Source organism: Taeniopygia guttata, chromosome 1 (assembly GCF_048771995.1).
Source record: "Taeniopygia guttata chromosome 1, bTaeGut7.mat, whole genome shotgun sequence".
NCBI lineage: Eukaryota > Metazoa > Chordata > Aves > Passeriformes > Estrildidae > Taeniopygia > Taeniopygia guttata.
In genome coordinates, this window is record NC_133024.1 from 108,277,356 (window position 1) to 108,301,226 (window position 23,871).

The following is a 23,871-nucleotide window of genomic DNA, read 5'->3' on the forward strand; positions in this document are numbered from 1 at the left end:
GGGCAGGATTCAGGTTGCCAGCCTAAAGGGAGGTGCTTGACTTCCAGCTGTTCCTCCTGCTGAGTGTGAGCTCATTGTGCAGCTCATGTCCTGTGTGCCAGCTCTGTGCTGTCATCATGTGTCTAAAACAGCATGAGATACCTGTGCTCAGGCAGCTGCATCCCTCTCATGATTCCTTAAGAGCTCTTAGACGGTTACAGCTTCACAGAAATGTAATACTTGTGTTCAAAGACTGCGTACTCAGAAACATAACAGTGTGAGGCATGTCACATTGGTCACATTTCTCACTGTAGGAAAATATCACCTTTGTCTATTTCATTCTGCCTTCAAGTGCACAGAGCTGAGGAGTGTCTGTGTGATGTATCCCAAGTACTTGAAGGATTGTATCTTAAAATAACTTTCTGTGAGATGTTCTACAAAAACATCGTCTCAGCAATCAGACCCCATAAAATGTCAATTATCGTAAAGAACAAAACAGACCAGCCCCACCCCACAGTCTGCTGCAACTCGGAGCAGAGTAGGAGAACTTGCAAAGATCAGGGAAGGGTGACAAGGGAGATCAAAGCTCTGCAATGACTTCCATCTGAGGAACAGCTGAATAGCTGGGGGCACTTCATACTGGAGGAGAGATGAATGGTGGGAGGAGAATACTACAGAGACCCTTAAAATCAGGAGTAGCAAAGGGAGAACAAATGGAGAGCTGTGTTTCTTTGTATAAGAGCTTCTTGAGCATAACATTTAAACAGTAGAAACCTTCAGTTTGGAAGTGATTTGAGGGGTTCTTTCATGAACTTGTCCAGTGAGGGCCATGCGATACTGCTCTTGGTAGTCTTCTTGAACCACAGATTGTTAGAAGCTGAGAGAACATTCTGGAGAAGTGTCACTGCATGATTGCTTCTCCTTGTGCACTTTGCTTTGTGCATGGTGGCAGAGATGGGTGCTCAGCCACATGCATCTTCGCTCTCACCTCAGGGTCATCCTAATGGGGCTTTGAAATCATAGCTAACCACACATGAAAAAGCTCTGAAAGGAATAGGATTCTTTGGTGTGCTTTTCACCCTGACTCCATGGGCACAAAACAGAGAGCCGCACCAAACAGACATTGCAAAACTCAGTTTTTCATAATTTGAGATACTTTCATAAAATCATTCATTCAGATTCATTTGTAGTCTCTTCCCACACAAAAAGAGTTGTTCCTAACAGTTTTTACAAGACATACTGCTCAGACAATTAATCCTACAACTTGAAAGAAAAGGATTTGCCCTATTTTTTTTTCTTACTGAAGCTTAGCCATTCCCCTGCATTGCTCTAGTGATTAGATTAGGTTCTAAGGTGGAAAATTTAGTTTAATTATAGCCATTTGAATTTTCAGGAGGGTCATCATCTCTCACATCTTACTAATGATAAATTTTGATCACTTCAAAGATTCTCAGCAAACTGCTGCAGTGACACATAAAAGCAGTTTTACTGGAATAGTTCTGGTTTGTCTTACCAGGTACAACTGGTGCTTGATTAGGAAAAAAAATTACTTAGGATTGCAAATTGTTGTGTTATGCAATGTTTACTGTCAGTTGCAAAGGTGTGGTGGTTAGGTGTTTCTAAGTTTCTTTTTCTTGTACCTTTGCATATTTGATTTGTGGAACAGGTTTTGCAATATAATTCATGCATCTGAAATTTCACTGCAAGGAGAAATAAAATGATGGGTAGGGAATAATTAAACTATTCCTGTTTCCTACATTATGTTCAGTTTTAGAAAATGGCATTAAGCAGATAAACACAAATTTAATTAATGTCCTGTTTGGACACGGAGAGCGAATTTAATGTTTCTGTTAAACTATTTCCAGAACCGTTCGTCAGATGGCACAGGAGCAATTCTTTTTAATGGCTACCAGGTGTTGCATGGGACAGAGACCTCTCCTTTTCTTCATTACCCTGCTGTTTACTGTTCTAGGGGTAAGTTTTCAGAGATAAAGTATTCAGTATGGGAGAACATGTAAAAAGTAATAGGATAAAATACCTGCAAGAAAAGACAAATTGATATTAATAACAGTCATTACAATATAGATTGCTTCTGACCTACAGATTGCTTCTGACAAGCAGCAGAGATGATTTCCATTTGAGCTAGATCAGGGGAAAAGGGACTCTTTTGCATTTTCTGATAAGAACATGAACAATAGGCTTTGATGTCTGCATTTGATCTTTGGTGATTGTTAACCTTTAATTAAAAATTATTAGCAGGTTAGAGAGATACCTATAGTTAGTGCCTTCTCCTACTAGTCCTGTCAGGGCTTTTCAGCTCGCCATGCTCATGGGCTGTCTTGAACATTTGATCAAAAGTTTTAATTTGGTTTTCTTTCTCCCACTGAGGTATAGAAATTGCTATTAAAATAGTTGAGAAGTCATTCATTAGCCGCTAAATACAATTTTAAACTTCTGAAAGGTTAAAAATTACCTTACACTTGGTTTCTTTTTTGTTTAATGTGAGATTTAGGGGAAATATGTTGGTGTTGCACTGTAAGTAGAAGCATGCATGAATTCTTTGCTTTTGATTTGCACAGAGCACTGCAAGAGAGAGAGCTAAGCATTCTGGAGACTACTTCACCCTCTTAAGACATCTTCTTAACTATGCTTACAACAGTAATATTAATGTACCCAATGCTGAAGTTCTTCTCAATAATGAAATTGACTGGCTTAAGAGAATCAGGGTAAGTTTCAGGATCTAATTAACTGATAATTATCAGTTTATTCCTGAAAATTAGGTTTTTGCTGCAAAACTGTAAACTTTCTTGTAAACTGCAGTTCTGAGCTTAATGTTTGCTGTTTGGAGTATCCTAACTTTCTCTTAAATGGCAGGATGAAGTAAAAAGAACAGGAGAAACAGGTGTCGAAGAAACGATCTTAGAGGGTCACCTTGGAGTAACAAAAGAGTTGTTAGCATTCCAGACGCCTGAGAAGAAATACCATATTGGTTGTGAAAAAGGAGGTGCTAATCTCATTAAAGTAAGTTCGAGTTTTTTGACCTCTGGAGGGGACTTCTTTGTCTTTGTGAGGTTTTAGGGGTTTTGGGTTTTTTTGGGTGGTGGATTTTTGGCGGTTTTTGTTGTTTATTTTTATCTATAAGTAAGTAAAAAGAAGCGTCATATCTTGTGCGCTGTATCCATAAAAATGCTTTTGTTTGGAGATCAATGTTTTTGATAAAAATAATTTTTAAAATGGTGTGTTTTCATTCATGAAGTGTTTTGAAGATTCTCATTCTTACTGTATTCCAGTACTTGACAAACATCACACAAAGATAGTGAGCTAGATACAGGATAGTACTGTAGGGGACTGCTTTCCTTCATTACCTCTGTAATGACTTTCTTGCACATGTTCTTAATTAGTGCTATTAATGCTTAGGGCAGGTTTGAACAAATGTATCACATCTGAGCATCTCTTTAATCAGACATGTTTTCTTTGTACCTCTGATATTATAGAGCAGGAGTTGTTGGTTTTTCAGCACTAATTGATAAAGAGCTTTGTAGATAATACTGGTTTTGCAAAAGAAATTTTTTACCAATGAAGAACAGTACAGATTTACTTTTAACTTACACTGGGGAGGTGGGTTTGCAGGGAGCCACTTTTTTTAGAGTGGAGGTCTTCTGTTCTAAATTTAAAAGCTCATTGTGCTATTGGTCTCAATTTTTACTCTTCTTTTTTTTTAAATGCCCCTCTGGTTCTCAGACATTCATTTATGTAGTAACCCTTACTCTCTTATAAAATAATTTCCAGGTTAACAGGTGATTTATTGTCTTTTTTTTTTTTCCAGGAGTTGATAGATGATTTCATCTTTCCAGCATCCAATGTTTATCTACAATACATGAGAAATGGAGAATTGCCTGCTGAGCAGGCCATACCAGTCTGTAGTTCACCAGCTACTATTAATGCTGGCTTTGAGCTCCTCGTTGCACTTGCAGTTGGATGTGTGCGAAATCTCAAACAGATAGTAGACACATTGACTGAAATGTATTACATAGGTACAGCAATCACTAGTATGTAATACTTTTTAATTCTCTATTTTCTACTCTTTAATGTATATATCATGTATAGGTTTTGTCTGTATTATCCACTGAACCAAATGCTGAGTTTTTTTGTTCATGGTTTGTTTATGGCTGCTTTTAATGTTGCAAAATCAGTTTGCCAGTGTAGTCTTTGTTTTTCTTTATGCAGTAAATATACTGACTTGCATTCCACAGTTACATCCAAATTCCAGCCCCAGTCACAGCCTGACCCTTCCTGTCCCAATCTCTAAATACTCCCCTCTGTCCATACCAGCTCCCAGGAACCTCTTCTGTCTGTATCTTCTACTTGTCTCACCATAACAGGCTCTTGCTAACTAATCCCAGAGCCTCAACAGGTATCTTCAGCTTAGTTTTAGAGACAGTTTCTTGGTTGCTCATATGATTTGTTATCATTGTCTGCACACAGACACAGTTCCTCTGTCCTGCTTCTCTTTTTAGTTCTGAATTCATTCTCTCCTTTTTCAGGCTCACTTTTGGCCTTGTCTCAGTACAGCTCTGCACTCAAAGAACTTTCTCCCTCTCACTGGGGAAAGGTTGTAGTGATTGCTGTGTGTTCAAAAACTTGCAAATGTTAGTGTTTCAAAAGCCAATAGTCAAATGAAACTTGGGCTGATTTTCACAAGGATGGCAAAAGGCTTGTTTTTAGCACAGATTATTGTTGTCATAAAAAAAACATTTCTTAAAAGTGATCAAGCAGGAGGATATTTTCTCCAGCCCTAAAGGGAGACTGAAACCATTCTGCTGTAATATTAACAAAGGGAAAGGGGAAAAAATCAAAAACCACCAAACCAAATCCAAACACCATCAAACCAAGAAAACCCAGGCTCATTTGATGAGAAAGGCTAGGAGAGTTGGCATTATTCAACCTGGAGAAGGGAAGCCTCCAGGGGTACCTTATTGTGACCTTCATTATTTAAACATGGCTTATAAGAAAGATGGAGAAAAAGGTTTGTACCAGCCCCTGTAGTTACAGGACAAGAGGCAATGATTTTAAACTGAGAATAGATTTAGATTGGACACAAGGAAGAAATTCATCGCTGTGAGAATGCTGATACACTGGAACAGGTTGCCCAGTCGTGGATGCCTCATCCCAGAAGTGTTCCAGGCCAGGTTGGATGGGACCCTGAGCAATCTGGTCTAGTGGAAGATACCCTGCCCCACGGCAGGGAGTTGGACGAGATGATCTTTAAAGGTCCTTCTAACCTAAACAATTGAGTGATTTAACAGATGTTTAAGCTCATAGCGTTGAGCAAAACCATAAGCAACTGAAAATAGTATCCAAAAGTGGAAATTTTCCACTGCCTCTCAGAGTGTCAGAGCTACTTGCTTGAATGGTGCTATCAGTGAGTCACTTGAGTTTTTTCAGTCTCTTCCTGTTCAGTTCCATCTCAGATGAATTAATTAAAAGGGCAGCTTTACGGTTTTCCCCTCTGCCTGATCCTTCTTTCTTCACCCTTTTCTGTTGGGAAGTACTGTATTTCTTACCACCTCACAATTAGGGGGATTTCATGGCATTCCCTTCCATTCAAGTATTTGATAAGCACAACAGAGCACCAGATCTCTGTGGTATGTCAGAAGACATGTATGAACTGTGCATACTCTGGGATTCATATACCAAATCTGCTTGTAAATAAATATGCATGCTCTCTTATATCAGAATTTCCTGTGTTAAAACTACAGACAGAACAACAGGTTAGCTTATGTTCTTGAAGAGATCTGAGGGACCTGAAAGAGAAGACTCAGGAGGAAAAAATATATATCAAGTTATATAGATAGCATTTGCTAAAACTGTTCCCCATCCTGGCAAGAAAAAGTGAGGCTTAAGTGAAATTCTATAATTTTTTTAAGGATTGTGAATTTTTGAGAATACTGTAATTTTTGGAAGGTTTATAAATTGGTTATGTTCCATATTCATTCAGCTGAATTCTTCAGCTAAGAAACTTGCTGGTATTGAGGAAAGGTTTCTGTTGCATGTATAAATTGACTAAATTTTTGCCTGGCCACCTCTTTAGTTATGCAGTAGAAGAAAATGTTGCAATAAGATAACAGATAGAACTGTCCTTCATAGAAATTGTGTTAATTTTAGCAAAAGTAAATTTTCTGATGGAGCATTGTTTTTTATTAAATTGCAGTATGATACAAACTAAGAATAATTTTATGCAACTGCTCTTTGTACTGCATTGATGTCCTCTTTATTTTATAACAAAAGAGTTCCCTGACCACTTTGTGCTGTTTCCTCTTAGCTTGTGAAGCACTCACAGAATGGGAATATCTGCCACCTGTTGGGCCTCGGCCACCAAAGGGATTTGTGGGACTGAAAAATGCTGGTGCCACTTGTTACATGAATTCTGTCATTCAGCAGCTGTACATGATTCCAGCCATCAGGAATGGGATTCTTGCAATAGAAGGCACAGGCAGTGATGTAGATGATGACATGTCTGGGGATGAAAAGCAGGACAATGAGGTAAATTTAATTATATAAAAGAACCTAATCTTTAAATTGTAATTACTTTTTTAAATGAAAAGGTTATAATAAATTTCAGTTGCTATTTAATCACTTTGATTTCCACTGATACATGTGGGGAAAATAGGATAATATTTCGTACTTGAATAGGTTCACTGCCAGAGGGGCACCTCAGAAGATCCAGGTGGCAGGGTTTGCAGAGTTCCTTCTTGGGCATTTCTACTGGAGAGCACTGTACCTTATTCCAGCCACCACAACTTTGTTCATGCAAACAGAGAGTATTTGGGTTTTCAGCTGAGTATGAAACACCTTAGATTGTCAAATTAAACAAAGGATAAAACTAACTACAAGACAGCTGCATCTGAAAGTGAATTGTCCAAATTTTCTGCTTTTCAGAGCAATGTTGACCCACGAGATGATGTCTTTGGTTATCCACATCAGTATGAAGATAAACCAGCACTGAGCAAAACTGAAGATAGAAAAGAGTACAATATTGGAGTTTTGAGGCATCTCCAAGTAATTTTTGGCCATTTAGCAGCTTCCAGGCTACAGTACTATGTACCAAGAGGGTTTTGGAAACAGTTCAGGTAAGTAGAAAATTGAGCATTGATGTTGGTTCACTGGATCACTGAAGTGCAAAAAAATAATCACAGTAGAATGGCAATGATGTAAAGTGTAAAATAGCAGAAGCTTTATCTGCCTTTTCACCATTCTGTAGAAGTCTGTTAGTAAACTAAATAATAATAAAAAACTAAAGTTTACAGCATGGTGATTCAAATTTTAGCAGTTTTTGATAGTGAGACTTCAAATTAAGTATGAAGTTGTACACAAGAGCTTGTTTTTACTTACCAGAAAGTGTCAGGGTCACAACAACAGATAGTGTAGTACATCAAAACCCAGCAGTTTGACTCTTTAAGGAGGAGGGGTTAGTAGCTTGAACAGTATTTTTTTTCCAAAAGAAATTGTTGGCAAACAAAACAAAAACTATTTGACAAAATGTGCTTTCATTTTCAGGCTCTGGGGTGAACCTGTAAATCTACGTGAACAGCATGATGCTTTAGAATTTTTTAATTCATTGGTGGACAGTTTAGACGAAGCTTTAAAAGCTTTGGGCCATCCAGCAATGTTAAGTAAAGTTTTAGGAGGGTCCTTTGCTGATCAGAAGATTTGTCAAGGATGCCCGCATCGGTAAGTGTTGAAGATTTTAATATTTTTTTAATAGAAAACCCATGTTTGTATCCTTATAAAAGTAATTAGATTCAAGAGTGGGCTTTTTGTGTTGGTTTCTTAAGCTAATAGATTTTGCTGCCTTGTTTTTTCTACAGCTGAACATTCATTTGTCTACAAGTGCCTTGAAGTACTTAATCATTGTTTCTATTTCATGGATTGTATGTGAAACATTGTGTATTGATCAAGGCAGGAAAAGATTATGCTTTTTCACATTTAAAGTGAAAACAATTGTAGAGACCAAATGCAATGTAGAAAATTTTAATACCTGGCCAACAATTGTTGGTGCCTTTGGTTTTCCATAATGTGCGTTTATAGCTGAGCCAAGCAGGAATCTTCAGTTCCAATGAGTAAAACTGTTCATACTCACCATGGAACCTGTAATTAAGGATAGTGGTGTAGAAAGTTAATCTTTTTTTCTGAAGACTTCTGCTGTATTTGTAGTTAACTTTAAATGTGAATACTGAAATTCAGTTTTGTAGAAGGCACGTAAGAAATCACCCATACCAAATCAGACTGAAAGTCTGTAGCTCACTGTTTTGATGATAAATGAAGGAATAGAACTTGGTATTGTAAACCCAGACTTTTTAATTTATCTCTCTTTTTCTGATGGATGGTTGCATGCAAAATTCAGGATGGCTTAATGATGAACTTATTCTTTTTAGCATTTGGCTTTTTTTTATTATTGTGTTTATTTCTGTCACTATCAGATGGCCCTCTTACTGTTCAGTTCATGTAGGATTCTTTAACAGTACATATCTCTGTACATTGCTATTGCAAATTCTCTTTATTTTGAAAGCTGACCATTTCCTTTAACCTTCAGTTAGCAATTAAAATACTGGGAAAATTTATACAAATGGATTTTATTGTGGTAATTTTTCAACTTCAGTGACCTAATGTATGAATAAGAATAATTTGTAAAGTGAGCATCATAGGTTTCATGGGTTACAATGAGTGACTGGAAGTGAGTTGAAATACTGCAAGGTAAAATGATAGCACTGATTTCACCTTACATGCAGTGGGAAATTAAATGGCAGATCCAGACCAGAAGCAACAGGAGTTACCATTCATTCCTGATATTATGTATTATCCTGAAGTATTTCTGTGTTTTTTGAACTCTACTGGATTTGCATAATGTTACTTATTAATAAAAATATAGTTTAGGGAGGAGAGAACCAATAGTAACTAAACTGTGGATTTGTGTATGGCAAATTAACAGCCTTTCTATATTTTTTGTAAGCTATTTGTTGGATGAATGAATATTGCTGTTGGTTGAAGTGTTTCTAAATATTTATTTATTCAGCCTTTGAATGCTTGATTGCATATCAGGGAAACAAGCCTTTCAGGGTTACACTGGAATAGATGTGGCTTTTTAAATTTATTCATCACTTCTTTATCTTTAAAAACAAAAAGTTGTTTCCAGGATGTATCAACTGGTTGTCTCTCAAGCATTGGTGGTTCATTGCTAAAGATTTGTTTGTAGATTATATTTAGAACACAGTGTCAAAGCCAGTCATAAACATTCAAAGAGGTTTTATGAAGATGGTGATTCCAGTTTTTTTAGATGGAAAATAAAAAGGTTTATTGTTTTGTTTTTTTTTTTTTTTCTGAATTGGCATCTGTTTGAAATTACTGTCTTTAGATGTGATGCAGTATTTGTGTTTATCACTCTAATTCCTGACCATAAAAATTACGTGTGCAGATACTGTAATGTACCTGTAGGAAAGCTGCAGTTAAAAAGAGTTCAGTTCTTTCACTGCTTACACACTGTAGCACATGATAGACATAAAAAGTTGAACACATTCCTGCCTTTCTCATACATTTACCTGTTCATTGCTAGGTACGAGTGTGAGGAATCCTTCACAACTCTGAATGTAGATATAAGGAATCACCAAAACCTTCTTGATTCTTTGGAGCAGTACGTCAAAGGAGATTTATTGGAAGGTGCAAATGCATATCATTGTGAAAAATGCAACAAAAAGGTAATATTCCTTATATATTAAATTTGTGTACAGCTGTGATGTTACAACTCTACTAAATTCAGTCTTAGTTCATGTCTGGGGAGAAAAGTCATCCTTTCATTACTCAGTTTGGTATTTGGTGAGAGTATATGAATGGAAATTTGAGAGCTGGTAACTGTTCATGTCCTTTCTTAGGTGGATACAGTGAAACGCTTGTTGATTAAGAAGTTGCCTCCTGTTCTTGCGATCCAGTTGAAACGATTTGATTATGACTGGGAAAGGGAATGTGCAATCAAATTTAATGATTATTTTGAATTTCCACGAGAACTGGACATGGAGCCTTACACAGTGGCAGGTGTAGCAAAATTGGAAGGGGATGATGTGAATCCTGAAAACCAGATAATACAAAATGAGCAGTCTGAAAATGAACACTCTGGGAGCACAAAATACAGACTTGTGGGTGTACTTGTGCACAGTGGCCAGGCCAGCGGTGGACATTACTACTCTTACATTATCCAGAGGAATGGTGGCGATGGTGAGAAGAACCGGTGGTACAAATTTGATGATGGAGATGTGACAGAGTGTAAAATGGATGATGATGAAGAGATGAAAAATCAGTGTTTTGGGGGCGAGTACATGGGCGAAGTGTTTGATCACATGATGAAGCGAATGTCCTACAGGCGCCAGAAGAGGTGGTGGAATGCTTACATTCTTTTTTACGAACGCATGGACACGATAGACAAGGACAATGAACTAATAAAATATATTTCAGAAATTGCTATCACCACTAAACCCCACCAGATTAAAATGCCCTCAGCCATCGAGCGAAGCGTGCGCAAGCAGAACGTGCAGTTCATGCACAATCGGATGCAGTACAGCCTGGAATATTTCCAGTTCATAAAGAAGTTGCTTACTTGTAATAGTGTCTACCTAAACCCTCCTCCAGGTTAGTATGGTAGTGTGATAATTATGGATTCATTTCTTGCAAGAAGAGTTTTGGTTTGTGTGACCAAGGATTTATCTAGCCAGTGAAAATTTGGTGTGTCCTGCTTTGAATACTCTTGCCCTTCTGAAATTAAACACCTCTTGTTGAGTTGTTCATCAGTGATAACTTGCCAGAATATTTTGCAAAAAATACTTTGATAAACTATCAGCTATTACTCAGTTGCTGTACTAAATAAAGTTAAAATACTCAAGTTTGAGGGCTCTTCTGTTGAAAACAGTTCTCAGAGGTGAGATGCTGAATTTGTAAAAGATACATGTTAGCCTGCAGGTACCTGTATTAAAGCTTACATTTTCAAATTATACATTATAGAAGCTAGAGGCTATTTTGATGAAGTTTTTCCTAAAATTGGAACACCATATCAGACAAAACAGTAATCTGAAATCAGTTAAATTATTAAAAATTGCTTTTACTTTGTCTACATGTGAGTATTCTGATTTTTCTTTAGGACAAGATCATCTGTTGCCTGAAGCAGAAGAAATAACTATGATTAGTATTCAGCTTGCTGCTAGATTTCTCTTCACCACAGGATTTCATACAAAGAAAATAGTCCGTGGCCCTGCTAGTGATTGGTATTTTGTCTTTTAACAACAATTACAGTTTTGGAAGTTCGATGTCTGTTAAAAGATTGCATTTAGTTACATGGTGAAGGTGCAAGTGAAAAGGGGGGAAAATTTGAATAGAAAATACTGGGAAGAATTTGAGCCTTAAAATATCCTGCTGATCTGAATAGCTTCAAATTTCATTTTCAAACAGAGCTTAACTGTATTTTTGTCTGTCTTTTAAAAAGAATAAAAGAATAGGACCTGCTTTGAGGAGTAATTAGGGGGTGTAATGCTATCTTAAATTCTTATGGGTGATAGAAGTAAAATGCTACGGTTAAGTGTTAGGTTTTTAATTGAAGGATATCTTCCATTTCTGATTGCTCATCAGAGTATCACTACAGGAACTACAAAGTATCTAATTAGAATCATTTTGTGAACAAAAATGTTTGGGAATCACCTTTAATACATATTTTCTTCAAACTCTGCAAAAGACCATGTCTGTCAAAATTCCCTAGTGTTTGCATTTGGTCATAACTGTGCCATGTCGTGTTTCAGGTATGATGCCCTGTGCATCCTGCTCCGTCACAGCAAGAATGTTCGCTTTTGGTTTGCACACAACGTCCTTTTTAACGTTTCAAACCGCTTCTCTGAGTATCTCCTGGAATGCCCCAGTGCAGAAGTGAGGGGTGCATTTGCAAAACTTATAGTATTTATTGCACATTTTTCATTGCAAGATGGACCATGTCAATCACCTTTTGCCTCTCCTGGACCTTCCAGTCAGGTATTTAATTTTCTAATTAAAAGCTTTTGAAACTTATTCTTACTTCTTCATGATAAGCATTTAATATAAAGTCCCATTTACCTTCTCTGAATGTTTTCACTACTGTGTCCAGCCAAAGAATTTGTTAAGAATTAAGTTGAAGCTCCATTGGCTTAGGAAGTGTTCTGTATTGCGAGATATTTGAGATATACCTGTAGAGGTGATTTGGTTGTCTCAGTCTATAAAGTTAATAGTGGAATTGCATGTGTGTTTCTTGAGTATTTAGGCTATTGGAAAAAAAAGCCTAAATACTCAAGAAAATAGGACCTGTTTTGAAAAAAAGCCCAGTTTTTCCAATCTGCTATTGGGAGAAAAGCCCAGTTAAAAGTTTCTGTAGCTATAATTTCTTGGACTTACATGGTATTGAGTGATGGGAGTCTTACTCCCTGTCTGTGTCTTTTTGTCTGCGTGAGACACTCAAGACTGACCAGCTGCTGGTACTTTGGAGCTTGTATAAATCCCATTCGTTTTAACCAGTTCTGTTCTCTGGCATAGTAAAAAGTAGAAACTAAATAAAGATATGATAGATTCAGCCACTAACAGTAGAACTTGTTTCTTTCTGCAGGCTTATGATAACTTAAGTTTAAGTGATCACTTACTGAGGGCGGTACTGAATCTTCTAAGAAGGGAGGTATCCGAACATGGGCGCCACTTGCAGCAGTATTTCAATCTGTTTGTGATGTATGCCAATCTAGGTAAGCAAATTGCTTTTACTGACAACACTGTAGTAAACTGGGACTTTATTGATGATCCACTTACAGAGATAACAGCAGGAGGATCCAGTTTTCCATCCTTAGGCAGATTGTTATTGTTCTGTGTCATATAAATGCTCCCTAGCATCTGTGTTCCTCCTCTTTGGAGTTTGGGGCTTCATCCCCAAACATCCCCCATTCCCTATCATCCATGGAAGATAAACATGAGAAGCTTGGAGCTGTAAAACAGTATCCTGCTGAGAGAGGGTGGGGGTGAAACTTTATAAAATACTTGACTGTTGCTGTTTATCAGTTCATGCAGGAAGTATACAATTTTAAAGGAATTTAATTTCCTATCTCTAAAATTAATCTAGACAGTTGTGTTAATTTAATTACACCTGTAATGTCTATTGCTTTCATATATTTTGCCTACCAAAGCATTCTCTGTCTGGCAGGCTTCTGTCGTGACACCAGAGTAGAATTAGTGTCATGGCAGAGAAGAGAGATGCAATTCTTCTGCTCCAACTTCTCTTTTCTTTTTCACTAGCTTTTCATAGTCAGTGCAGTTCAGGCCTCCGAGTAGGAGTGCACTCAGAGGCCAGATAGGAAAATATCATTTTACTTGTGAGTCTGATCATTGTCACAATATACCCTGCAGAAATAAAGCTGGAAATACTAATCCAATAAGCAGTTGTCCTTGTCTTACTACTGTTACCTGAAGGCTTCTGTATGAGTGTAGAGTCCATTCAGCAAAAAACACAATAATATCATTCCTACATTCTGTGGAAAATGTTAAATTGTCCAGCATTTTTAGAAATCAAATAGTATATTGTTCACATCAAAGTGAGAGGTCAGTTCTACAGAGGATGCAACTACACAAGTATCTAGCATAATCAGAAAAAATGCCCAAAAAACCCCACTTACAGTCCTCCTTATCAGCAAAATTGAAGGTAAGGCCCAGTTGTATTTCAGAATAAGAAAGACTTGGAAATGTATGAAAAATCTTTACTTTTAACCAAAATAAGAAACAGAATGCAAGAAGGGACGTAGTGAATTTCCTGGTGAGTACTTGTGCAGTATGTGCGTGGTATTCTTGCAGTAAAACCAGGTGTAGCTTTGGATTTTTTGGTTGGTTGGGATTTTGGAGGTTTTCTTATTTATTTTGTCACTTAATTTGCAGTTATTACATCGTGTGGCACAGTAAAAAAATGTCTTAAGTTTGTGATTGATGTATCTAGGACATGATTGAAAATTAACAAAATACACTGTGGGGGTTGTTTTTCCTATCCTGGGCCTCACAATAAAAGGATTCATTTATTGTCCAAAAGACTTATCTGAGGCTTTACTATTAACACAGATGTTACTTGTGCATTGCTTAAGTGCTAATGAGCACTGTGAAGAAATGGTAGTAATTTACAACTGTCCTTCAATGTGATTTTTCAGCTGTATATAATTTTCTTGTGCATCTTTATTGATTTGATTATTTTTCCCCCAGAAGGTATAAATGAGGGTTTAATAGAACCCAAGAACTCAAAAGTTATGAGTTATGTAAACTCTCGTTATTTTCTTTTAAAAATTTCTAAAAATATTTTCGGTGCCAGAAACAAGATTTTTTTTTGTCCGTCCCTGCCCCATAAAGGTGTAGCAGAGAAGACACAGCTTCTGAAACTAAATGTTCCTGCAACCTTCATGCTGGTGGCTCTGGATGAAGGTCCAGGCCCTCCAATTAAGTACCAGTATGCTGAGCTGGGGAAGCTGTACACTGTGGTGTCGCAGCTGATCCGCTGCTGCAACGTCTCATCGCGGATGCAGTCTTCTATCAATGGTACAGTGAATCCTAAATTTGCTTTAGATCCATTGACTAAACCAGTAAATGTCTTTTTGTGCATGTTTAGCTATTATTTATAAAGTGGATCAGCTGGAAAAAGGTGTTCCTTTTACGTTTAGCAGCTACTTTCACTTAAAGAAACTAATCTGTTCGCCATAAGCAAAACTGATTTGTTATACTAAAAAGACCAAGACAGAAATCTGTTCTGTATTTTATACTGCTTGGCTTATTCCTTAAAAATATAGGGGAATAATTAGTAAAGTAGGAGCCTGTTCATTACAAAATAGTAATGCTTTCAGAATATTTAAGCCCATTGTAAAGAGTTGTCCAAAGATGTTTTTATCCTGAGTAGGTGATGAAAAATAGAAATAATCTGTACAGGAGAAGTGCCACAGCAGGTTTTGAGATAACTGATAGTGCTTAGCACTGAAGAGATGTTGCATTGTTTTGGGTAGCTCTTGAATATGATTTGATGCTTGTTCACACTCAAGACAGCAAACAGAAGCTAGAACTTCAATTTATAAAATATAAGAATCAGTTAGAAATTGATTAACCACAGTGTAAATCATTAACATTTCCAGTAGCTGAATAGAGTGCAGTTATTTTTGAGGAATGGTGACAGGATATTGGGCCATGTGGACTTTATAGCCTGTATCTGTACACGTTCTGCTAAGCATATTTTAGAAAAACCTAATTAGAAATCTGTAGAGAAGCTATTTAATGGGAAACTCATTACAGCTTGATGTGTCAGGCTATAAAGTCAATAGGCTAGACTGTGCTATAGCGAGATTAATGAACTGAAAATTTTACTGTGCTGTAATAAGCTTCAGAATCATGTGGCAATTTTGGCTGGGTTTTTATCCAGTGCATTACTTGAAGCTTAAACTGAAAAGATACTTTACCTGTAAAAATAGTTGTATATTCAATATATTCATAATACTGTACTAAAAATATTATTTCTATGAACTTTACTTTGACTACTAATTACGATTACTGTTCGCAAAATAAAGTTATTTTTTGCTTCAGCTTATGAAACTAGGAAAGTTCTCCCTAGTCTTCTGGGCATCTTCAAACAATAACTCAAAACACTGCTAAATTAGAAACATCAGGAGCAAATCAACATTCTTACACTACACAAAACAAAGCTGACTAAATAAGATACATTAATTACAAAAGTATATTTATTCTCTACACTCCAGAGATTCAAATGTGACTGTTCTAACATAGATACTCCCCTGAACACTTTTGCATTGTCTTGTGAAGTAAACAGACATTGTGTCCTTAAAATATGACTTGGGCTGTGTTACACAAGCAGTGAAGTAGATAAATGCAGGAGATAAGAGGGTTTCTCTGAGGAATCTCAGTGATTTCTCCTCTTGCATGTGAACATGTCTCCAGCTGTTCTGCTTTGATTGTCACTGCATAATCATATCAGAGAGGGAGAAGTAGCTCTCTCAGGCAGCAAGTGTCAAGCTTCACAAACATAAAAATTAGTTATTTCATACTATATATTTTCAAAGAAAGTCAGCTGTTGAGGGAGGGGTTGTGTATTTTCTCCATTAGTATTTTTTGATGAGTTATGCCACTTTGTATTTTAGAGTGTCTACACTGAAGGTACTTCACCACCTTTTAATATGCAATAACTGTTTGTTCCAGGTAATCCCCCACTTGCCAACCCTTATGGTGATCCTAATTTATCTCAGCCTATAATGGCACTTCAGCAGAACGTAGCAGACATTCTGTTTGTGAGAACTAGTTATGTAAAGAAAATTATTGAAGACTGCAGTAATTCTGAAGAGACCATCAAGTTGCTTCGTTTCTGCTGTTGGGAGAATCCTCAGTTCTCTTCCACAGTCCTCAGTGAACTACTTTGGCAGGTAAAAATAAAAAGCTAGAAGAAAGATGGGAATAAAAATATGAATGATTCTACATTTATATGTAAGAATGTTGTACTAAATACTGAAGGAGTGCTTGGTAAATAAATTTCCTCAAGATGGCATCCTCTGTCAGTATTTACAGTCTTAGGTCTGTACATCTTGTTGGAGCACTGTGGGAAGTGCTTTATGAATTTAGGGAAGCAATCAACCTTTAACGAGTCAGGAATGATGTGTTAAGGGTGGAAAGTAGACTGAGGTGGTTTTTGTGTATTTCAAGAGCATCTGCTAAAGCTTGTTTTCTATCCATAAAAGAGATTCATAGATGACAGGTACTTTCTTCAGCATATCATGCTTGGGGCTTCAGATCAACTGTGTCAGAAAGTCATAAAGAGACATTTTGTCCTTTACAGAACCTACTGTATTTAAAAACAAAACAAATCAAATGAAATTGCAACCCACAAGATTCCTGACAACACTTTATAGAAAAGAAGTATTGTATCTTGAAATACCCTTTGATTACAGTAAACTCAAATTAATTATGTTCTTATATTTCACTGTGTATACTGCCTGCCTCAAGGAATGCTTTCTTGTGTTCTCTGCACTTTCACTTTTTAGGTTGCATATTCATATACATACGAGCTTCGACCTTATTTGGATCTGCTTCTGCAAATCCTGTTAATTGAGGACTCTTGGCAAACTCACAGGTCAGTATTTCTCTGTCCTTTTATAATTCAATATTGTTCTGTACAGATTGTTTTTCCAGTGGTTCTGTTGCTAATCCTTTCATTAGGTTTGTTTTAAATATGTATTAAATCAAAATTCACAAATAAATCCATTTTCTGTATTTTTGTCTGAAATTTTAAGATAAGCACAATTTTTCATATTCATTACTGTAGACAAGTTTGCTTTAAATCCCAGATTTCTCACACACAAGAGAATATGCTGTTTAGGTTAAGGTTATACTTCCCTGTGAAGTGCTCAGATTGATTCACAGAAACGTCCCCTTGAGGTGATGTGACAGCCTGGGCTTGCTGAGGAGCATATCAGATATAGGAGTGGTACAAAGACACACATGGAGTGTGAATGTGGGAGGAGAGAATATTTCACATGTAGGTATTCTCTGTATGATCACGTTTCAAGAGAATTGTGACTTCGGCGTATTACATATTAATCAGTTGAAAACCTGATTTTTCTATGTCTACAGAATAAAGCTTTTGAAAGGTATTAAAATTTTTAACTACTGCAAATACTTTTTCTGAGAACAGTCAGTTTTTCAGAAGTTTAATATAAAAGTAGGTAAGATAACACAAATGTCATCCATGTGCATCAGTGTTGCAAAATGTCACTTTTTCATAATAAGCAGTTATAGGTAGTATGGGATTTACTGAATAATTTCCAACTGTATCTCATAGGACATTTCAAATACTTTCAGTGAGAGCGCATTTGTTGGGTATGGGAGTGGACTCCTGTCCTTAGCTGTGGAAGCAGACTGCTCATTTAGAATGTTACCAATTGCCTGGGCTTATTTTAGGAGGAGCTCAAAGGAGATGGTGGTCTGGCTTAACCACTCTCCAGAATATGATGACTGAGTTGTAGGGATATGGTAATTTTTTTATGGGATTTGCTGTGCATATATAATGCAGTTAGCTTATATTATCTTCTTGATAAACAAATAATTCCATTAAGTAAATCCACAGAATGCTGGAGGATGGTCACACTTTAATAGATATGAAGTAAAATAATGGATTTTTGGGGTTGAACTATAGGTGAGAAATCATGGAAGTGGCTGTTGGGGATAATGCTGTATTTGGGAATAGCAGGGTATGAAGGAAGTGGAATGTTGTGGGGTGGCTTCCCTGGAGAAGTACTTCACTCCATGTGCCATTGCAATGTCAGGAGTAGCGCAGCTCCCTGGAATAGTGTTAGGTTTCCACAGAGGATATTAAATGGCCAGCTCCAGTCATCCACTACTTCTTGCTGCCACCTCTGGCCATAGCTTCAAGTACTTGTCTCTGTCCTGCTCTTGGTTTTGCTGTGATAATCCAAGAGTTTTAATGATTTTTGTCTTCTCTTCCAATAAAAAAAAACCCAAAACCCAACAAACCACCACAAAACAGTGAAATTGTCCATTGGACATGGTGTCTTGTAACTCCTGAAAAATGAGACTGATCTGACCGTGGGCAGTGTGCGTCCCTTGGAGCAGCTTGTCCTCTGGTACTGCAAAATCACTGCTGCTGGCCCTTGGCATCAGACCCACTCTCTTAAATTTCTCTTGATTTGACAGGTTCAAGTGCCAAGTTTGGAATAGTGCAAGTGCCATTAAATGAAATTAACTGAAGTAAAGCTCATCATTGCTTTACAGATGGAGCCTGAGCTGACAGCTGCCAGGGCTGTGAGGAAAGAGGGCAGTTGTTTTCCCTGCCATAAGTGTAGCTCTTTGAGACACCAGTGTGGGTTCTGTGCCCCCTCTAACTTTTTTTTCAAAGCCAAAAGTATGTCAGTTCTCAGTTTTTGCATAGTTTCAAGGTAGTAATTAATTCCTCTGCCCTGTTCAAGAGCAGAAGGCACAGAAACTGGGTTTAGTTCCAGGGAATGACCAAGTCCCTTATCCCATGCACAAATATGTACTACTAATTCCCCTTCAGAGGAGCTGCATGTAAAAGGGTGTATTTGAGAAGCATAATTGTGTGTAAATAACCATTCTGTTGAGGATTTAACTGTTCCAATTCTGTAAGGACCTACTGGGTTAACAGGGCTCATTTTTAAGTGCAGTAGATACTTCAGTAATAAAATTGGACTATTAAAGTTGATTACTGTGACTAGAATTAATCATACTTATATTTTGTATGTATCTTGTTTGGTTATATTTTTAGCATATTTGGTAATTTTAAGAGTAAGTTATATATATGACATGTCAGGTTAATTTTCTGATTTTTAAAAAAACCTCTTGACTAACACCAGAAGTCAGAACATCCCTTTTGTAATTACATTGTATATAGAGCCTTACTTGAAATCCTAAAACTCTTTAGCACTTAAAGTTTTGTTGTTGTTTTTGTTTGTTTTTTTTTTCTAGGATTCACAATGCACTTAAGGGAATCCCAGATGACAGGGATGGACTCTTTGACACCATTCAGCGCTCAAAGAATCATTACCAGAAAAGAGCTTACCAGTGTATAAAGTGCATGGTAGCTCTCTTCAGCAACTGCCCTGTAGCTTACCAGATCCTTCAGGTGATACCTTTTATTCTGTTTCTTGCTGCTTTTTTCCCCATTTCTGTGTTAAAAAAAAAAAAAAAGAAACAAACAGAACAAGCCCCACCATTATTCAGTTTTTAACACCTCAGGTAAATTACAACTTCCAGGGACAACTCATTTGAACCTTCTGTATGAGAAGGTCAGTATAAGGGATTGAAAGCAATCTGATTAAATTCACACTAATTTGCAGCTGTGATGGAGCTGAAAATCTGAAGACTTCATTTAAAATTTGAAGTTTTCTTTCGGAAAAAAAAGGATATTTTTGACTCCTTTAAAGAGCAGCAAATAGGTTGGTGGTCTCTGACAGCTGATGTATAGGAAAGGAAAAATACTTCTGTTTTCAAGAACAGAGGAAATAATTGTGAATTGTTCATTTTTCCTTCTGCAGAGCAATGGAGATTTGAAGAGAAAATGGACCTGGGCAGTGGAATGGCTTGGAGATGAGCTGGAGCGTAGACCATACACTGGCAATCCCCAATACACCTACAATAATTGGTCTCCACCAATACAGAGCAATGAAACATCAAATGGCTACTTCCTAGAGAGATCACACAGTGCTAGAATGACTCTTGCAAAGGCTTGTGAACTCTGCCCAGAGGAGGTAAAGAATTAATTTGACTTTCAATTAAGAAATTGAGTAAAGTGCTTCTGTAAATAATTAACCATAGCAACAGTCTCCACTCATTTAAGAGGTAACACATTTCATATGGATTTATATTTTTATTTTTCAGTTCTTATTACTGTTCCTGTAGATGTCTGTCACCTAGAGAATTGGCAGTATAAAACTGAAATTGTCCTTTTGAAGTAGATTATGAATGAGTCTGTATTTCCAGTAATACATTGATAGAGGGAATTTTTATTTATTACAATACAAATTGTAGGTGACAAGGTGGAGTGGAGTTTTTCTCTGGATGTCTAAAATATGACTCTAGCATGACTGAAACAATCATTTGCACATAGAATTGGTTTGGACTAAAATAACTGCAATATGTTTTTAAAAAGTAAATTAAATGGGCTGTTTCAAACTTTAGGAACCAGATGATCCTGATGCTCCAGATGAACATGAGTCTTCTCCACCTGAAGATGCCCCACTGTATCCCCATTCACCTGGTTCCCAGTATCAACAGGTAAAAGCTCTGAGTTGAACTATTAATTCAGAGTTCCAGGTTTGCTTTTTTTAGCATTTATGGTGACTTAAATGATAGACATTTAGCCAGGAGCATGTTATTGTCAAATACCATGTTTGGAGGAATAAAGGCATACCTCCATTTCACCAGGAGCAGTTTCACCATCAGAGCTTCAGGTGAGAATTTTATCAGATCAGGGATTAATAATCCAGAGAAAGAGCAGAGAGATTGATGTAATCACAGCCTAGTGCATACTGAATTTGATTCAGTTATATTTATTGACATTGATAATATTTTGTGAGGTGCTTTCTTGTTTTCAAATATAAAATCAAGTCTCGAGGCCTGAATTTGGATAAGTGGAAGGCTTTTGAAAAAAAAAGTGGATGGCTTTGTGGCCATGTAACTCATGCTCTATGAACAGTGGTCTCTAACTCTTAAGTACATATAAAATCCAAATCTATTGTTATGTTAAATGGCTGCTTTGTTAATACTTTCCAGTGGAAAGTCAGATCTGGAAGAAATCATAACCAGGGTCTTCTTATTGAATTGACTGAATTATTGGATCCCTCACTTAGTTGCCATATTTTGTTCCAATTAATTTTGTATATTCCAAATCTGCTAATTTAATTTCCTTTCCTGCCCAAATCCATTTCCCCTCCATCTTGCTTTCCTTACTTGATGTTCTCAGCAGAGCAGTTGGTAAGTCATGCAGATTTTCCCACTCCTTCCTGAGCTCCTGAGTTCAGACACATTCCCTAACTTCACCAATGCCCTTGTCATGTGTTCACTTTCTTGCAAGAGATAGCATTTCTCACTAACACACACCCAGTCCTCATGCTCTTGGTTTCTCCACAAACTCTGCAAAACAGTGGATAAATGAGGTGGTTTTGTTTGCCGGATCTGTCTGTGACTTTTTAAACTGGAACAGAGCATTTGCAGAAAACTGCTGGTCTAGATTTCATTCAGTTCTGTTAAAGTATGCTGCATAAACAAAGGTTTGCTCTTCCCATTGTTTTAGGGAAAAAAGTCAACTGGTTGAATCTGTTAATAAAATATGTGCACGGTGTAATGTGGCAGCGCATAGGCAACCTCTCTTGGTCTCCTTTTTTCCTTTCTTGCTGCTTTTGCTTTGCATGTAAATGTTTGTGATTCGAAAGCTGAGATTACTGTTTCAACTGATTATTTTATCTTTACAATTTGAAAGTTTGTTTCCCTTGTATGTAAATTGGCAAGGTAAGTGAAAGGTGTGAATCAGAGGAATGAAGCAGCTGAGATGTGTGTTCATATGATGTAGTCACACGAGAAGTTGGTGTGCTTGAGGATACTTCCCATGGTCTGAGTGGAAAGGGGGAAAGCAGGGAGTCAGGAGGCAGCCCACAGGGTTAAATCCCTTTGAAATGTGTGTGCTTTGTTGCAGAATAACCACGTGCATGGACAGCCATATACGGGCCCGGCAGCACATCATATGAACAACCCTCAGCGAACTGGCCAACGAGCACAAGAAAACTACGAAGGCAGTGAAGAAGTTTCCCCGCCTCAGACAAAAGATTAGTGAAATGCACATAATCAATTAACTTGCTCCATCAAGACTGTGCACCCAGGCCTTACAGTCCAACTTTTCTCTGTGTCTGGCTAATATTTAAAACTAGAAAAACTATTCCTAATCAACATGGAGTGGAGAGTCTATTCACTGTCTTATCTGCAGAAAATTGCTGTCAATATATAACCCGCCTGCAGTGGAAAGTGTATAGTGTTTTGTAATAAATGGCCTGATGCTAATGTGTAAATGGCAAAGGTGTATATAGTATATTAATGTTTGACTGTTAATTCTTGAGCAAGAAACATTTTTTTTTGTCTTGATGAGACTCACAGATCTACAAAAACAAAAAAATAATTTCTTGATATATCTGCTGCGCTCTGCAACCAGTGTTGCCTGCCTCATGGCAGTTGGATCAACTCCTTTACAAAAAAGCCTATCCATGTCAACCACAAAAATAGTTTCATGTTAATTCTTTGCCACTGGAGTCGATTTTACTATGAGCAACGTAATGGCTGGTAACCTTTTAATTATTTGGTTGATGTGGAAAATTGGTGATGTAACATTGTTTCTAGATCTTTTTTCATTGCCTTTTTCATTCTGGTATTAGGTTAATCACTTTGAAGCTATAGTTATGCTGTAACATTTAGCATGGCTTCACACCAAGTTAGTGTAGCCAATGAGGGAAAAAAAAAAAAAAAAAAACAAGCGTGACAGCAGTTGTCCCAATGTGACAACTGTATTGCTCAGAACTTTTTCTTCTTACACCTAGACTATAAAATGGGGAGGGAAAATGTGACAAACAAGTGGTTTTCAGTTTCACATATGTTCCTCACATCTGATGTTTGACAGTTCTCTCTCTGGGTGGGATAAAGAACACTTAGTTTTCAGTAATAGGAATTTAAAAGATTTAAAACAAATATGCAAAAATTTGCTATGCCAGGATGCCTGGAGCATAATAGACTGTATTTGGTGTGCTTGTTTTGTTTCTTTGGTAGAGCTTATTAGATAAACTTCTAACACTTTCCTTCTACTGCATCCCAGTGAAGTGGAAGTCAACAAAATCACAGAGTACTTGTGAGTGCCACTGCACCAAGTTAACTTGCTGGTTTCTGCTCGTTCACAGTTCTACTTGAAAGCGAGAATTGTCTTAGCTCTTTATCCATTATACGGAAAATCTTAACAGTAGAAGCAGGGTTTAAATATAAAAGAAACTACTGGTTAGTCAAATACAATTCTGAGGTATCTCTATTCCAGAATAAACATTTGTTTAAAGACTTCAAGAAACGCATCAGTAAATACTGTATTTAAATGAAAATTGGTAACTTGAATGTGTGTAATTTTTTTGGAACCTGTCTAAAAACCAAATACCCCTGCAAAACAGATACAGCCCACCCTATACTATTTAAATATTTTGCTGTTTTATTTTATAGAAATTATTTTGCTGAATTCACAAATAGAATTTGATTTAAGAAGAA

At 37.0% G+C, this 23,871-nt stretch overlaps 1 protein-coding gene across 2 annotated transcripts in view; it reads left to right on the forward strand.

Annotated features, from left to right (window-relative positions):
* Positions 1-23,871, forward strand: part of USP9X (ubiquitin specific peptidase 9 X-linked) — a 70,509-nt gene extending 46,638 nt beyond the window's left edge. Inside the window, exons 26-44 of one of the 2 annotated variants that reach the window (XM_030282797.4) lie at positions 1,845-1,953; positions 2,559-2,705; positions 2,854-3,000; positions 3,806-4,028; positions 6,302-6,522; positions 6,919-7,109; positions 7,537-7,710; positions 9,590-9,731; positions 9,906-10,656; positions 11,162-11,285; positions 11,814-12,039; positions 12,644-12,773; positions 14,410-14,595; positions 16,255-16,475; positions 17,091-17,179; positions 19,549-19,705; positions 20,118-20,330; positions 20,761-20,856; positions 22,274-23,871. In XM_030282797.4, the coding sequence (XP_030138657.1) occupies positions 1,845-1,953; positions 2,559-2,705; positions 2,854-3,000; positions 3,806-4,028; positions 6,302-6,522; positions 6,919-7,109; positions 7,537-7,710; positions 9,590-9,731; positions 9,906-10,656; positions 11,162-11,285; positions 11,814-12,039; positions 12,644-12,773; positions 14,410-14,595; positions 16,255-16,475; positions 17,091-17,179; positions 19,549-19,705; positions 20,118-20,330; positions 20,761-20,856; positions 22,274-22,408 (3,682 nt within the window). In that variant the 3' untranslated portion in view covers positions 22,409-23,871. The remainder of the gene's footprint in view (positions 1-1,844; positions 1,954-2,558; positions 2,706-2,853; positions 3,001-3,805; positions 4,029-6,301; positions 6,523-6,918; positions 7,110-7,536; positions 7,711-9,589; positions 9,732-9,905; positions 10,657-11,161; positions 11,286-11,813; positions 12,040-12,643; positions 12,774-14,409; positions 14,596-16,254; positions 16,476-17,090; positions 17,180-19,548; positions 19,706-20,117; positions 20,331-20,760; positions 20,857-22,273) is intronic. The other variant, XM_030282807.4, reaches the window with a different exon arrangement.